Genomic DNA, 17,862 nt, shown 5'->3' with positions numbered 1-17,862 from the left:
CATTGTATTTATTCTTTTCCGGGTCAAAGAGTTCACTTCCTGACTGGCGTCAGTAAGTGAAAAAACGGAATCCTCTGCAAAAGCGCTTTGCACAAAATAGTAGCAGGCAGTGGAGCGCCCCGGAAGGGGGAAAGAAAAAAAGCGCAAAAAATCGAAAATCGATGTAGTCAGCAATTTCGTTTTTAGATGTGAACAGAGCCTTAGAGGAATGCTGCCATTTTTCTTAACGTGGCACACGGTTGATTTTGGCGGTAAACAGTCTGAACTGGCCATTATACAAAATTGCACACTAGCTCTAAAGAGGAATATTATAAATAAAGAAAAAAATAGCTACAGAGGATTTGCTTCCAAAAGAGCAATTGTCCTGTCAAATTAAGGACCAGGGCCGGGCCGAGGCATAGGCTGGAGAGGCTCCAGCCTCAGGGCGCAGTGTAGGAGGGGGCGCACATTTCATTCAGCTGTCATTCCTAATTGTGTTTGAAGCAGAAAGAAATAAGAAAAGGGGATACTTGGCAGTGACTGCAAGCCAGATAACTAGATATTAAGGTGTTGGGGAGGTTGTGGGCCCTATGGCCCTCTTAGTCTAGTAGCAATCAGTATGTGATGGAGGGGCGCACATTGGTGTCTCAGCCTTGGGTGCTGAAGGACCTTGTCCCTGCTCTGTTAAGGACATACTTTATTAATGAAGCCTGTAGCTATAAAGAAAACAAAGTGATAAAAAGATCTCCCTGACCAGATGTCTCCACTGCAACCTGAGTCGCCTCAGTTTATGAATACCAGGCAGACAGAGCACTGAGTGTGCCCACAACCTGCACAGCACCCACCAGGCAGGGAACCCTGCACTGCCCTCACAGCAGCACCACAGTCAGGCGGAGCTTCTAAGCAGGTGGGGAGGGGGAGATAAAGAACAGACGGACAATGGAGATACGAGGCGCTGATTGGCTGCCGGTCTCTGTTCCCTGCACTCTGATTGGCTGACCGGTGTGCGTTCGCCCTTTGCATCCCGCTGGAGCAGATTGAGAGAAGCAGAAGAGAGAAGTGGATGTGTTGCCGGAGCTCTGTAGCCAGTACCGGGACGGGACGCCGGGGATACCGGGGCTCAGTATGCAGGCTGTACCGAGAGCCCCGCATCCCGGAGAGGAGGCATGCTGACTGCACTCACACGGTATGATTCATCCCTCCTATTGTCACTGCATGCTGTATATAGTGCTGTCCCCATCCCAGGTTCTGCATTGTGCTCAGCATCCCCTGATCTGTCATCTGTGCCTGCCTATACATACAGCCACTGAGCGGATGAGACAAAGGCACCAGCACTGAGCATGGCATTACACAGAGCAGGGAACAAAGGGGGCACGGGAGGATTACCCTGCTGCTGGGCTGTGCTGCCATCCCCTTACTGATTGGCTGGGCAGCAGTACCGTGCTTGGGGCACATTGGGGGTCCAGCATCAGATCGCCTTCTACATCAATGTGCATTATATAGATACATGTCCACCCACATGGCTCTATCAAAAGTTATCTGCCCCTAACAAGACTATTGCCCCCTAACATGCCATATCATTATTATTGAACTCTGAATTAAAAAAAAGAGCTATATTGTGCATTTGTATATTTGTGTAGAGTTGATATTTGCACTGAAAAATAAATAAAAAGAAATATATATATATATATATATATATATATATATATATATATATATATATATATATATATATATATATATATATATATATATACATACACTAATTGTCCCTCATAGGGTCTGTCATTGTAATCCCTACCACAGTCAAAAGGTGCACATCAACAGTACAGTTTTTAGTAAACAATTGGATTTTCGATTAAGTTATTCCAGTTCAGATCGTATGAAAACAGAGAAGCTAATTGGCCCAATCAATTCTGTACAGTCGAATCATCAATCATTTGATCTTTCTGCTTGGTGGATTTTTCATAGATATGATCATAACTGGAGGAAATACGATCTCGAGTTGGCTTCTTTAGTGGTGTGAATCAATTAAAGTAATCCAGTAAGGAATAAAGTGCCCCTGGGGATACTTACCTCAGGAGGCGGAAGCTTCTGCATCCTAATGAGGATGACTTCTTCAGCCTCTGGGATCCAGCGCTGGCAGCACCCCAAAGTCGCCTGCACCTTCACAGTAGAGCGGACCTGATTTGGCTTGGCTATTTTCGCCGGAGCCCTAGGGGAAGCTTGTGCTGGGTCTGCTCAGGAGCACAGATAGGTAAATATTGCCCAACGCTGAAGCCCCTACTGCGCCTGTGCCGCCCGCAGAAACTTGGCATATTTTTGGGGGCTGCCAACATTGGATCTCTGAGGCTGAAGGGGACGAGGGAAGCCACATTAGGATCCTGAGGCTTAGGGGCACTTTTTTTCATACAGTTCCTCTTTAAAGGGACTCTGACCAGTGAACAATAAAACGCGGTTAAACCGCGCATGCGCAGTACTGTCACGCCGGCCGCCGTGATGACGCGAGGCGGCCGGCTTGGTGACGACTGACGTCATCTTTCCGGAAGAGGGAGCCCAACACTTGGTCCCGGTGTCGCTGGCAGCCATTTCTGAGCAGGGCCTGGGAGAGAAGCCAGAAGGACGCCGAGGGACCTCCCAACCTACGGTGGGCTGGAGAAAGCCCCAGGTAAGTTCAGATTTTGTTTTTATTTATTACTCTGAGTCCCTTTAGAGACTCAAGCGAATAAAAATTGCTATTTTCACCTCGTAGTTCACTTCAGGAGTCTCAGTAGAGGTAACCCGCTGCATCCCTGCAGCAAAACGAGGGCTTTAGACCCCCCAAATCCTCAGAGGAAAATCCGGGGAGCGCTTCCTGAAAGAGGCTGAGCTTTCTGCCGTAGTTCTGCCTCTACTGAAGTCAATTGCTGCGGATCTCCGCCTCTCCCTGCCCCTCTCTTGTCTTCCTTCACAGAGAGGGGCGGGGAGAGGCGGAGATCCGCACAGCGATTGACGTCAGTAGAGGCAGAGCTACAGCTCAAAGCTCTGCCTCCCCGGGCAGCAAAATCCACGACTTTCTAAGTTTTTGCCCCAGGATTTGGGGGGGGTATAAACCCCCCATTTTGCCGTGGGAATGCAGCGATTTAACTCTACTGAGACTCCTTAAGCGAAGTACAAGGTAAAAATAGCACTTTTTATTTGCTTCAGAGTCTCTTTAAACACAGTTTTGTTCTGTGCTGTTAATGGGCACCTAAAAGTTCATACAACCTCTAAAGGTGCCCATTAATGGTTCAGTCTTGATTGTACAATTTTACTAGTTCTTTGTAATATGAGAGACTACCTAAAGCATTCAAAGTATATTCACTGAGTTTTTACCCTTCTACTATGTAGCTGTGGTAAAATTGTATCATTGATGGGCAGTTGATGGGTATTTGCCAGTATGTGTTTGGGGATTGGGAGGAAACTAGAGTGCCCAGAAACATGGGCACAAACATGAGGAGAACATAAACACTTATTGCAGCTAGTGTTCTGGCCAGCCTTTTACCCTGGAACTGAATGCTGAAAGGCAAAAGTGCATTTAGCCACAGTGCCACCTACCATATATTTGCTTTACAAGACACACCTGACCATAAGATGCACCTAGTTTTAGAGGAGAAAAGCGAGGAAAAAATATTCTGAACCAGTTGTATCTTATCGAAAAATATTCTGAACCATGTGTGTCTAATGGAGCATCAAAGCATGGCCAGCGTAAAGTCTCCTACTCATGCTGTCTCTCCCCCGGCTAATAGTGATAACCCCGGGTCTACTACAGAGCACTTGCAGCAGCAGAGAACTCACCTGTCTGGTAGTTCCCTGTGAAATTCCATCTACATCCGCTCCGGCGACAGTCGTCCTTTGTAAATCGGCAGCATGTTACGTGAGTATGTACAGTAGAAAAAAGATCTGAATTCTATAATGGAGGCTCAAAAGGTTCCACAGAATCACAATGCATGATCTCAGCTGAGTTCAGAATATGGCTGTGTGAGGGTAAGCTCTTTCCTTGCCCCTCTGCCAGTTAGTTCTGTAACAATAAAGGACATTACAAAAGCACAGCAGATAGACGCTAGCACTGCATTGCTCTGACTTGGATCTTTTTCAAGCTAGACATCCACTGTTCAGGAATGGAGAAATAGGCAGGACACAGGAGGAGGTGCGCCAGCACATAGGTGAGCTTGCACTCGGCACAGCCTGGGGGGTACACAGTTTACATGTGGTGAGACCGGCCGGGGTCCGGCAGTCGCCAGGAAACGCCGCCACCACTGGGCATCCAGCAAAATCTTTCCAGCATGCTGAATTGATTGGTTTGGTCGATTCGGGATGGAAATTGATCAAAATTACGATTGGGCAGCCATGTTGCGGCATCAGTCTTTGGCATATTTGATGATTTTGATCAAATCTGCCGGACATCGATGCCACAAATCAAATAATGTATGGACACCTTAACACTCTTGATTTGGTAAAAACCTTACATTGATTAAAACTCCAGGGCTCAATTGATCAAGCTTTAATCAAAATATGGGGGAAATTGGTTCAGTATTAAATGATACATGGTGATAATTCTGTCTTACAATCGATATCTGAGGTTTGCCTGATTATGTTAAAATCTAATAGTGTATACGTATCTGTCTTAAAGAGGAACTCCAGTGAAAATAATGTAGTAAAAAAAGTGCTTCATTTTTTACCATAATTATGTATAGATGATTTAGTCAGTGTTTGCTCATTGTAAAATCTTTCCTCTCCCAGATTCACATTCTGACATTTATTACATGGTGACATTGTTACTGTGGGCAGGTTATTTAGCTGTTTCTAGCTGCTCTGTCTGTTAGACAGCTAATAACAGCTATTTCCTGTCTCTGAACATTGTTACATTGTGGCAGTTTGCCAGCAGTACCGCGGTATTCAGAGCCTCTTGTGGGAGGGGTTTCAGCACAAAATCAGTCACACAGCGCCCCCTGATGGTCTGTTTGTGAAAATCATTGTCTTTCTCATGTAAAATGGGGTATCAGCTACTGATTGGGAAAAAGTTCAATTCTTGGTTGGAGTTTCTCTTTAAAGGACAGCTGAAGTGAGAGGCAGATGGAGGCTGCCATATGTATTTTCTTCTAAGCAATACCAGTTACCTGGCTATCCTGCTGATCCTCTGCCTCTAATACTTTTAGCCATAGTCCCTGAACTATGGCTAAAACCTGCAGCAGATCAGGTGTTTCTGACTTATTTAGCTGCATGCTTAATTAGCTGCATGCTTGTTTCTGGTGTGATTCAGACACTGCTGCAGTCAAATAGATCAGCAGGGCTGCCAAGCAACTGGTATTGTGTAAAAGGAAATAAATATGGCAGCATCCATATTTGTCTCATTTCATCGTCCTTTAAAGGAACAAAAGCAGCAGCTGGCGCGTCGGGTAAGAGAACATAGAACACTCAGCGATTAAGGATTGAATTTTCAGGATCCATCTAATACAACTTCTAATAAAGGTCGTTTGTTGGATTTCACCAAGATTGCTTTCCTATTTGTGTGACCAGAGATCTACCTTAATCTATGATGCCTAGTGATATTGCATAAGATACTGCTGGAATTTCCATCCATTACTGGGGATTGAATGGAGCGGGAGGTTAGCAGTGACTGCAGTAACCCCTGTGACTCGGCTGCATGCATTCTGTGCATTGTCACGTTATTAGATTACTCTCTCCTCCTCGCTGTGTCCTCTGGTGTCCTAGCAGTCCATCTCTTCTCCAACACCTGCCAGAACATTTAATATGAGCTCACTGCTCCTAACGTGGAATAAAAATAAAACCGGCTCCTCTCCTGAAGAAACACACACTCACTTCTTAGCTGAATTTCAATGATGCTGATTATTTGGGTATTTATAAATTATAAAATGGAAAACATAGCACTTATGTACATGTGTTTTATGCTAGACTAATAATATGTGTACTAAATGTTAGGTTACAATACCCTGTCCTCTGTCCTGCCCATAGACCAGTGGTTCTCTAACTTTTGGGGTGCGTTAGTCTGCACTTTTCTGATGAAGGGGACCCACAGCGGCCCCGAAACAATTGTCATGCTCTGTGTTTGACATACTATGGATTAATAAACAACACTCTTTGGCTCCATTGAGAAGCTGGTGTGCGAGTCCACTCTTCAACTTTATGACATTTTCCGGATGTTGGCTTAGCATCCTGGACTTAGCACCCGACTCTGTACGGAAAGGTGTGCCGCTCCTAACCCTATTTTTTTGCATTAACTTTTGGGGTGAGGGCGCCTTGATGGCCTTGAAATTTTTTCAAGGCACCCCTAGGCTAAAACAACTATCAAAAAGCTGTTATTACCTTTATTAGGCAACAGCTCTCCCCCTCTAAGTAGCTACTGACCCTTATTAGGCATCATCCATCCTCCAAATAGTCAGTGACCTCCCCCCCCCCAAATAGGTAGCACCCCCCAAGTTGCCAGTGATGCTTATTAGGCATCATCCCCCTTCAAGTTGTCAGTGACCCCCCCCCCATTAGGTTGCATCCCCCCTTCCCCAGTAGCTAGTGATGCTTAGTAGGCAGCATGCATTTCCCTCCTTTCAAGTAGCTAGTGATGCTTATTAGGCCACATTGCCCCTTCAAGTAGTCAGTGACCCCCATTGTATATCAGTGTGGGATTGCATTACCTGATAACAATGCACAAAGGAAGGGGATGAACGCTGAGGCACCCCCGGGAGGTGTCTGAGCGGCACCGGGGAGCAAAAACCCCTGCCATAGACATTCAGTATGGCTGTAGCTGTAAATGTTAATAAGATCAGGTAGTGAGGGGAATATGAAGGATCCCATATTTCATTCATTTTCTTTTTAAAAATGTAACTTGCCTGGTTGTAATGGTGATCCTTGTTTCTTAAAGAAGTCATTAGGCAAAAATATGGGTCCCCCGCTCTACTTACCTTGGGCTTCCCCCAGCCCCTTGCAGATGACACGTCCCACGCCGCAGCTCTGCGCTCAGTCTTCGGCCCAGGGTCCCCGCTGGAGCAGACGGTGATGTCAATCAAGTCCAAGTTGTCCGTGGTGTACTGCGCAAGTGCAGTAGTTCTGTGCCTGCGCAGTACACCGCGGCCAAAATGGGCTGATTGACAGTGGCGCTCATGCAGGCACAGTAGAGACGACCTTGAGGTCGCCCTCTGCATCGGCGAGGACCCCAGGCCAAACACTGAGCGTGGGGCTCCGGTGTGGGACATGTCATCTGCAAGGGGCTGTGGGAAGTCCAGGGTAAGTAGAGCGGGGGACCCATATTTTAGCCTGATTACTCCTTTAAAAGCACAGCCAGTGCCAGTGACTCACCTGATGAAGGCATGGACATGCCGAAATACGTTGTGACGTCACTGGCACAGGACCACCAGGGTGACAGGCTGCTTCCCTCCCTCCAGCTGGGACCAATCACTACTGGTCATGGTGATTCTGACAGGACTCACCCTGTGTTACATTAGGGTTTACACCCTTGAGATGCATTTTAAACCTGCTATTCCTGGTAAGTGGAATGCTTTTATTGCTTGTGAATGAAACATTTTTTATATACTTCACAATCGGAATGCTCCTCTTTTCTCCCTTTTAGATACCTCTACCCAAGTTGATAACAGACTATTGCTGTTACACTGTGCTTATACTGACAGTATAAAAAGCTATTGTGTCACTGCTCTCTCTATGAATAAAGTGTTTTGAAACTGTCTCCACTGCTTCTTCAGTTGTAAACAGGGCCGGATTTACCATAAGGCACATAGACTTGTGCCTACAGGCGCCTGATGATGGAAAGGCGGCTCCCTCCCCTCCCCAAGTGACTCCCCCTGCCTTACCTATGCAGAGTCCTGAGCAGAGTGTAAATGAGAGGTTACTCACCCTAATCTTGGCATTCCAGTGATGAGATCTCCTTTCAGTCATGGACACCTCTGCTACCTAATACTTGGAGGCACCTCTAGCTACTTAATACTGAGGATAGCTCTGGCTACCTACCGTAATACTAAGGGGCACCTCTAGCTACCTATAGGAACTAAGGGAGAAGTGACAGTTGGGACAGCCAGCACACTTGCGGTGGGATTCAGTGGGTGTTTGTAGGTTCATGGAGGGCAAAGTCTAGGATGCCAGGACATCTGTGCCTATAGGCTCCTGTGATGTAAATCCAGACCTGATTGTAAATGGACTGTTTGCATGCATTATCTTTTTTTCTATTGAAGTGCTGATAATAACACCTGCTGTATTATGACCTGCTGATGACTAATTTCTCCAGTGTGAACAGTGGCAGCGATAAGCTTGTATTCTAAATGAGAAGCAAAATCAGAAATGCAGTGCATGGCATAATTGATTAGTTACTTTAGGGGCGCTTAAAAAGTAAACATTTTGCTGTACCTTCTATCCTACCTAATAAAATACAAGTGTCCCTGCGTCCCATGTCCCTGTGTCAGTGCTTTTGCGCTACTGCACATGTCCTGTACTGACACAGCGTTGGAACAGGACACAGGATGGGCCAGGAGGTGGGCTGGCCGGGTGGGCGTGTGTGCACGCTCAGCGGGCGGGTGCACACATGGCAGGCAGGTGCGTGGTGACAGACCTAGAGCCCGTTTATAAACGGCTTAGGTCACCAGTGTAACATATCTGTTCACAGCTTTTTCTTTAAGTCTAATGGCTTTCTCACACTGGCTTTCTCACACTGAGTCCCTCGCGGTTCTCCTGCATGCCCCCTTCCTTAGTTACGCTCATTGCTTCCTTAGCAATGCGCGAAGCAATGCACGTAACATTAACTGCGGGTGGCCCTGCTTCTGTGAAGTATCGCTGTCGAGATACTTCACTCGCAGCCGCTGCTGTATTCATTTACATATCAATTTAAATTATAACAGTAGCGGCCGCGAGTGAAGTATTGCGGTAGCAATACTTCACAAAAGCAGGGACACCCACAGTTAATGTTACGTACATTGCTTCGGGCATTGCTAAGGAAGCAATTTGCATAACTAAGGAAGGCACACTCCTTACATGGCAGCGTGCACTGCTATGTAAGGTGTGCATAGGGTGCACTACGACTGATTAAGCCGCACTGCTTTAGCTGCGCTGCTTGAAGAATCAAGCCCTTATTGTGTTCCAACCAGGGCTGTGGAGTCGGAGTTGGAGTTAGAGCCGAGGAGTCAGAAAAATTTGGGGTACTTGGAGTCGGAATCGTGGTTTCATAAACTGAGGAGTCGGAGTCAGATGATTTTTGTACCAAATCCACAACCCTGGTAAGAATTAGACCAAGGAGTCTGAGCCATTTTGGGTACCTGAGTCGGAGTTGGAGTCGGAGTAGGATGATTTTTGTACCGACTCCAAAGCCCTGGTTCCAACACTACCTTTATGCAGATAGAGATGGCTGAGAGTAATCATGGAAGGTTGAGGCATCTGTAGAAATCGTAGCAACAGCTTTCAAGGCTCAATCAACCTCCAGTCTTTGGTGACCTTTACTTTTTGTTAACCTGTGGCAGTTGACTGCTTACCCTTGTAACATTTCAAGCTATTCATTGGACTTGCACTGTATGACATTCAATAAATAACTGGAAAAACTGGGGTATTCTAAAATTTTTGACCAGTAGAGTAGCACAGACTACATCCCACAGAAAACATAGCGCTGGGGATACACAGTCATTTATTTTACTTTACATGTCCCTTATTGCTACTAACTAAGGGAGGACCATTAACTGAACACACAGGGCTGTGGCACTCAACCTCCTGAGCACAGCCAGCCCTTCCTCTCCAGGGTCTCTATCGGCATGAAAGCAGTTAGAAGGCAAGGTGCGAGGGACTAAAACACTAGTTTTTAAGTATGTTGTATTGTTTAAAAGAAACTGCTTTTTGTAAAGATTGGTGTCAGCACACAGAGAGTATCTGATTATTGATGATCTGCAGAATCACCAATAATACAAGTATGACTAACCTCTGGACACCTAATGAAGTGTAAGTGCTTGGTGCAACTGTAAGGCTATCTCCCGTGGAGCGTGAAACACAGATATTACTGCAGCCAGTGACCACCTGAGGGGCAGGCGGTCTCTGGCTGTGCAGGGACTATCTCCTTGAGAGGAGGAGATAATCTTGCAGCCAGTGATTCCCTAATGGGCTGGAAATCAGACTGTACTGCAGCCAAGGATTCCCAGATGGATTGGGAATCAGGCTGTACTGCAACCAGTGGACTCCTATGGGGTAGAGGCCACTGGCTGAACTGCAGGAAGGACTTTCTGAGGAGGAGGAGGTCCTTGCAGCTAACTGACACCTGATGGATTAGTGTCACGGGTAGTACAGACAGACTGATCACTCGAGGGATGAGTGACAGTTAGAGTCAGACAGGCCAGGTCGGCAACACACGAGCAGATAAGGTACAGAGACAGAAGGCTGATTCGGTAACCGGGTGCAGGCAAGGTTGGCAACTGGTAGACAGATAGGCAGAGGTACCGAATCAGAAAGCAAGAGAGAGGTCAACAGAGCCAAAGGTCATAACAGATATCAAGCACAATCCTAGTCTGAGGTGTGAGGTCCTTGGTCTCGACACCCGGGAACTAGTCTATAGAATAACACAGTATCCTAAGCTTGGGTGTGAGGTCCGTGATCTCAACACCCTGGAACTGGTCTAAAGTATAACACAGTAATGACACAGTAATCCTATGCTTGGGTGTGAGGTCCTTGGTCTCAACATCCTGGAACTGGTCTAAAGTATAACACAGTAATGACACAGTAATCCTATGCTTGGGTGTGAGGTCCTTGGTCTCAACACCCTGGAACTGGTCTAAAGTATAACACAGTAATGACAAGAGCGGAATCTGGCTAAGTGTGAATTCCCAGTTCCAACTGGTTCTAACACGCTGTAGGATCTGACTGAGGTCTGAGTGCTCACACGTAAGTATTCGCAACGGTAGACAACCAGCAACTGACAAGCAAGATCTATATATACTACAGCGCTCCACAGCGCCGCCCCAGCCACTAAGCTAATCAGGAGTTCCGCTGGGATCAGCTGATCGTCCCGATCAGCTGATACCTCTCCTGCTGGCATAAAGGTCCGCGCGCGTAGCTCTCCGTCTGTGTGCACTAGAAGGCCCAGGCAAACCAGACACATGTTGCTGTGCGGAAACCGCCGGTCTGAACGCGGAGACAGCCGCCAGACCGCGCGGCGGCATCTCCGCTATTCATTACACTTTTGTTACACCCACAAGCATACACTTTTCACATATCAGCAGAATCAGGTGTACCACATTGCATCATGGGAGATTTATCTCTACACACAGAGCCTATAACATACAGCTGCTGAGGTAGTGATGCTGTATAACATACAGCTGCTGAGGTAGTGATGCTGTATAACATACAGCTGCTGAGGTAGTGATGCTGTATAACATACGGCTGCTGAGGTAGTGATGCTGTATAATATACGGCTGCTGAGGTAGTGATGCTGTATAATATACGGCTGCTGAGGTAGTGATGCTGTATAATATACAGCTGCTGAGGTAGTAAGGCTGCAGAATATAAACATGGCTCCTGGGATAGTGCAGTCTTGTAAGAAATCAGGTCTGTTGTGTTTAGCAAATGGTAACGTAGTATGTAGTGCACAGCTGTCAATACAAACTAGTGTATGTCCTGATAAGGAATTCTGGTATGAACTTTCTTATTTATAAATGTTCCTCTGTTCCATGCAACCAAATATTTTCAGAGACTCGTCCTGTGAAAAGATGACCTATTATTAGTATGCAGTCATGCTGACAAGTTGTCTGTTTTAGATAGATGCAGCTTCCTATTTCATCCTTTCCTACTGAAAGAGAGATCAAAGCTCATGACTGAAGCAATGTGCTACTGTAACACTGAGCAGTGAAATAGCAATATGTGACAGCTAATAAAGACAGTGGCTTAACCACGCCTCCTTTATGACAGCATTGATGTTGCCAGGCAACATAGTAGGAAAATCACCTTTTTAATGCCAGTTATTGCCTATATTGCTGCACTTTGTCTACATAGCTTTTTAAGTGAACTATTCGGGTCAGTAAAAAACATGAACACTTTGGCCATTGGGGGGCTTATATGGGTGTTTGGGGATGTTCAACAACACAAGTGAAAGCTTAAAGGAGAACTGTAGAGTGAGGTGTATGGAGGCTGCCATATTTATTTCCTTTTAAGCAATACCAGTTGCCTGGCAGCCCTGCTGATCTATTTGGTTTAAGAAGTGTCTGAATCACACCAGAAACAAGCATGCAGCTAGTCTTTTCATATCTGTCAACATTCTCAGAAAAACCTGATCTGCTGCATGCTTGTTCAGGGGCTATGTCTGAAAGTATTGGAGGCAGAGGATCAACAGGATAGCCAGGTAACTGGTGTTGCTTAATTGGAAATAAATATGGCAGCCTCCATACACCTCTCTTTACAGTTCTCCTTTAAAGCGGATCACCATCCTAATCTAAAAATCCAGCAGTTTCGCTGTAAAAAAAATCAAAAGTTATAGCTACCTGAGTTGTCTTGTCCCGCAAGATCGTCCGGAAAACCTTGCATCACTCGACTTCCGGCGCCTGGCCCCGCCTCCCCTCTCTCCCTGGAGAAAAACCCCAAGATGTTTGCACATCTTGGCGGTTTTCTCTGGGAAAAGAGGGGAGGCGGAGTCCTTTGACTACGTTGTTCTTTTATGGTTATTGTCTTAACGTGTACCAGAGACGAGACAAAGTACAAGTTTTATACATACCTGCGGCTTCCTCCTGCCCCATCCGCACGGATCGTTCCCATGCCACCGTTTTCAGTCTTCTCCCTCTTCAGTACCGGGTCCCGTATCTTAAGCCAGTCGCAACCATTCTGAGCATGCACAGTGCGCTCTTTCCATCTCTCCCCGGCGGTTGGGAGCTTGCGCTGAATGCTCCCAGAGACCAGGGAGAGGTGGAGAGAGATGGAGGAGTGCACTGCGCATGCTCAGACTGGCCGCGACTGGCTGAAGTTACGGGACCCGGTACTGAAGAGGGAGAAGACTGAAGACGGCGGCGTGGGAGCGATCCGTGCGGATGGGGCAGGAGGAAGCCCCAGGTATGTATAAAACTTGTACTTTGTCTCATCTCGATGCAGCTGTATCTCACCATACTTGGTTCTGAGATTGTTTTGTATACCTTCTGTTACATTGTCAGAACTCAAGAATGATTTAATAAAAATTATAGTAAAAAAAAAAAAGTAAAGTTCACACCTCTCAGCATTCACAAGTTGTGCATGACCATTGTAATGGTCAGTTTTCTTTTCACGCTCTTTATGGTATCAAATCTGAATGTCTATATTTTGAGCGGGGTTGGTGAGTAGCCTGTAGATCATGCTGCCAGAGGCATTGAGAGTAAATAGACCCTAAATTAGTAATTGTGTCATGCTCAATCTTATCTAATAGCTCTGCTGTAATTGTATGGGGAATACTGATCCCTGGTAAATGCCAAACAACAAAGAAGGAAGCCTAAAGATAAAAGAAATGAGTAATGAATGTGTTTTATTTTGGTGTTTCTGATAAGCATGGGAAACAATCTTATAACCTGAGTGTGTAGTGCTTACATACTGTTCTGCTATTAAACACAATATCTGATTTGCAAAAACACACATTACTATATTGCCTGACAAAGAGACTAAAACATAACTTTTAATATTTCAAATTTTTAAAAATGATTGGCCTGTTTTAATACTTGCTTAAATAGCATGCTGGGTCTAGGGATGATAGCCTGTACAAATTCCTATTCAAAATCTGACACTGAAATAGACTTTGTAACCCAGAAAAGAATAAGGGTCACATGTGCTACAACATCACCCCACCACAAACCAACATGTTTTACCCCATAAAAGTAGGAGCTTTCTTCGGGGTAAGTACAATAGAGTGCATTGCCATAGCCTCACAGCTATTTTGACAGCCTGTCTATATAGTCATGAGGCTTTGGCATTCTTTTGTTTTATTTGTTTGTGAATGATAATGCACTCTATTGTACACTGCTAAGCACTTTTGCACCTATGTACCCTGACGAAGTCCCTACTTTTATGAAGTGAAACCTGTTGGTTTGTGGTGGGATGCTGTTGTAGCACATGTGACCATTAGTCTTTTCTGGGTTCATTTTTAATCTGAGTGGGGACAGGATAATTATGCCCATCTGTTCAGTAATTGCATTTGTGGAAACCTACACTTGTGAGTATTACTCTTGCTCAAACAATTTAATTGTTTTCCTAACCATAACATACTACACCATTTGGGCTCTGTGAAGCTGGTCCCCCTACAAGCAGCACAAATAAAAATCCCATCATGATTGGTTAGTGCTACGTTTGTGCTGCAAAACCATTGCAAGGCTGAGTGAGCCTGAGTGAACTTTCGACCTTTATAAAAACGTGAATATCTCAAAAACTATAAAAGATAGAAAGCTGATTTTTGCAGCACAAATGAGCACATGCACGGCGCTACCCACCCATACCAGTGTCATGTCTGTAGATTGTATGGGGGCTGGGTGATGGTATTGATTTGGAAGTAATAAGTGCTATTATCTACAAAATGAAAGCAGCACAAATCTTAATTTTTGCAGCACAAATGGGTACAAACATAGCACTAACCAATCATGATGGGATTTTTATTTGTGCTTTACTGAGTCACTATTTTGTGCTCTTGGTCCCCTTTCCCCTTATTTTGTTTTACAAGTATCCATCTTCCTCCCCTGGAAGTATGCTAGACCTATTGCAGACCTATTAACATCACGAATATAGCAGCATTAGGGCAGAGTGTATTGCTGTGTGTCAAATCGGTTGATCTATATTGCTGTGTAAAATGCTATCTCAGCCGGTAGCCCTGCCCCCCTAAGAAGCAGGAAACCTTCGGGTTGATGAGATTTGTAGTCCAGCTCGCTATTCAGACTTCAGTTGTATGTGGGCTAAACTTACAAAGCTCATCCTCCCACCACTTTAACAAAGTGTAATATGGCTGCTGCACATCTATTGACGATGCTATCATGCCTTCATGCACAGATTATAAATATTTAGACTCCCTTCCAAACAATGTTTTGTCTCTGAACTAGTTTCATTACATACCATCATGAGAAATTCTTCTACTCTCTTAAAACTTCAAGAAACATATTTTAGGAGCTGCAACATATGCAAACCAGTAACTGTGCTTAAAGATTTTGTTAATCTTACGGTAAGTTAAAATTTATGTCTAGAAATTATTCTACATATAAACATGACTAAACTAATCCTTTATATTCCTTTGGAGCTCTTTAAGAGCAAAAAAAAGTGTGATGAAGCATAGTATGCATAAACAGCACTTAAGGTTCTTATGAAGCACTGCTGCGCTTTGCTGACAGAAGCAGTGTGCTGACCTTCTTTGCTTTCTCTCTGTGCATTACAGAATCAGCAGAATTGCCAGTGGAGACATTTACTGGAGACAATGGGGACGAAAGAACTGCTGTCTATGATGGAACCAGGGCTATGAAAAATGATGGGGCTAGAAGCATTGTATCTCAGGCTGAGGCCTCATCTACTCTAAAGCCTTCTCTTTGTTGATCACCGTCTTATCCGGATGGAACAGTTAACAAGGAATCAGCCCAGGGACAGCTGCTTGGCTGTTTTGGTGTTTATGCGGAGGACATTCTTCATAACGACTAAAAAAATCCTAGTAGCGCCTTCATGGCTAGTAAGAACCTGGAGCGGCATTTCTGACTATCTATAGACAGGCAAAATGGATAGAAATGTAAAATGGATTAGATTATGAGTTACGACTTTTGGAATAATTTCATATCATTTCATGTTTTAGTCATTGTGTCTCAGGATATTTTCTGACTATGGCTTTAGAACAACCTAGTCCACAGCTGTTCAGTGTCACATATCATTCTGAGGGTGGTCAGCATGAAGACCAGAGGGATCCCACTGAGACAATTGACAGCTATCGGTCACTAAGTTTGCCGGTCCTCAATGGGTGTTGTAAAGCCACCTTTCAAGAATTTGAATCCAAGTTGGTCGATACTTCACAAACGGCAGTCCTCGGAGCACGGAGGAGTTTTTTACATGGTTATCAAAAAGAGTCGGACTTCAAAGTTGGCCATCATAGGAACTTGTCTACTCAAAGCAGTGCACCTTCTAGTAAGACAATCTTTTCCTTTGCTGCCTCCAGTTTTCTAGGTGCGGGAAACACTGATAGAATAGAATCCTCTAGCACCACAAATAATAAAAAAGGTATTTCTCAGTCGGGGACACTTTCTACAATAAAAAGCAACCACCGCCTTGGTGTTGCATTAACAGATTCCAGATGTTTCCTGGTCTGCATGTGTTTCTTAACTTTTATCCAGTCATTGATGGTGTCTGGTTATCTGAGCAGTGTGATTACTACTATTGAAAGACGATACAGTTTGAAGAGCTCTGAATCTGGTCTGCTGGTGAGTTGCTTCGATATCGGAAGCCTTTTAGTGGTGGTTTTCATAAGCTACTTTGGTGGACGAGGACGTAGGCCACGTTGGCTAGCAACAGGTGGTTTATTTATTGCTGTAGGAGCGGGTCTTTTCTCCTTACCTCATTTCATTTCTCCACCATATCAAATTCAGGAGCTGAACTCTTCTGACTCAAATGAAGGCTTGTGTATGAATGGCAATATGACTGCCAAAGATTCATTAGAGTCATCTATGTGCCCAAAAGACTCAGGTGGGAAAGACCACTCTCTCTATGTAGCTTTATTCATCTGTGCCCAGATTCTCATTGGCATGGGATCCACACCCATCTACACCCTGGGGCCGACTTACCTAGATGACAATGTCAAGAAGGACAATGCTTCACTGTACCTAGGTAAGAGGATTTAAATGTTGGAAAAATTAAATTGTAATGCATTTTCTATTGTTCTTTTGTTACATGTGTGTCTTAGTCTCAGTTGGATGTTACTTAGTTGCCAGCATACCTAACAAATAACTCTTACTGCAGCAGTCCAAGTGGCTGTCACACACAACACCCAGGGCTGAGGTGCCTGTGTCACAGGACACTAAGGACTCTTGTGAAGGACAACAGGTCCTGTGGCTGACAGAACATTCAAAACTCTTGGGAGGCCAGTAGGCCTTGTAGGAGGGCCAGAGGGCTCTTGTGATGCCCAACAGGCTTGATGGCTGGGAACAGACTATGTGGTTGGAACACAGGACATTCAGGGCTCTTAAGAAGGTCAACTGGCCATGAGGCTTGGACACAGACCACTCAGGGCTCTTTGTGGAGCCACGAGGCCACATGGTTGGAACACAGGACAGTCAGGGCTCTTGAGAAGGCCAAAATGCCATGTGGCTGGGATACAGAACCCTCAGGGCTCTTGGGAAGACCAAAAGGGTACTAGTAGCTTCGGAGCCCTTTGAAGTCATGTTAGCTGAAACACATTGAAAACTCCAAAATGGGCCTTTACCAATTAAGTAATAATAAAAGCATTATAAATAAACTGGGACTAACTCTTGTTGATGCTGTGTGATTTTTACAGATATTGGCTCTTCAAATTAACTCCAATATTTCAGAATTAGTCCCCGGACTCCCCTACCAGACCCTCAATTGCCACTTTAGCATATCCTGTATTCCTGACCTAGACTCCTCCACTGACCTTCCCTAACACTAACAGCATACAAGGTGAAAACTATCTTCAGTTTATAGCTTAACACTGAATAGATGTGAAAATGCAAAACACTTCCACTTTGATATCTTGGAAAAATCGTTCACCCTTTGCCATTCATTGTTATTTTTGTCACAAGGGGAGGGATGTAAAATATCAGATTGCCTATGTGCTTCCTTGACATCCATTTGCTACAACACATTATCTCCAACTTATTGATTTGGGATTCTTTAGACTGTGGCTTGAGAGACAAAGAACTAGCAAGGTCGTGCCCGCAGGCCAGAGAG

The 17,862-nt window shown here is 44.9% G+C and overlaps 1 protein-coding gene across 2 annotated transcripts in view; it reads left to right on the top strand.

The window, feature by feature from the left end:
* The first annotated feature begins 969 nt into the window (after positions 1-969).
* SLCO5A1 (solute carrier organic anion transporter family member 5A1) overlaps positions 970-17,862 on the top strand; it is a 105,262-nt gene continuing 88,369 nt past the window's right edge. Inside the window, exons 1-2 of one of the 2 annotated variants that reach the window (XM_068237478.1) lie at positions 970-1,165; positions 15,356-16,782. In XM_068237478.1, the coding sequence (XP_068093579.1) occupies positions 15,789-16,782 (994 nt within the window). In that variant the 5' untranslated portion in view covers positions 970-1,165; positions 15,356-15,788. Of the gene's footprint in view, positions 1,166-11,918; positions 12,004-15,355; positions 16,783-17,862 lie in introns of those variants that run through there. The other variant, XM_068237479.1, reaches the window with a different exon arrangement.

Source organism: Hyperolius riggenbachi, chromosome 5, assembly GCF_040937935.1.
Source record: "Hyperolius riggenbachi isolate aHypRig1 chromosome 5, aHypRig1.pri, whole genome shotgun sequence".
NCBI lineage: Eukaryota > Metazoa > Chordata > Amphibia > Anura > Hyperoliidae > Hyperolius > Hyperolius riggenbachi.
This window is presented reverse-complemented; position numbering and strand designations above follow the sequence as displayed.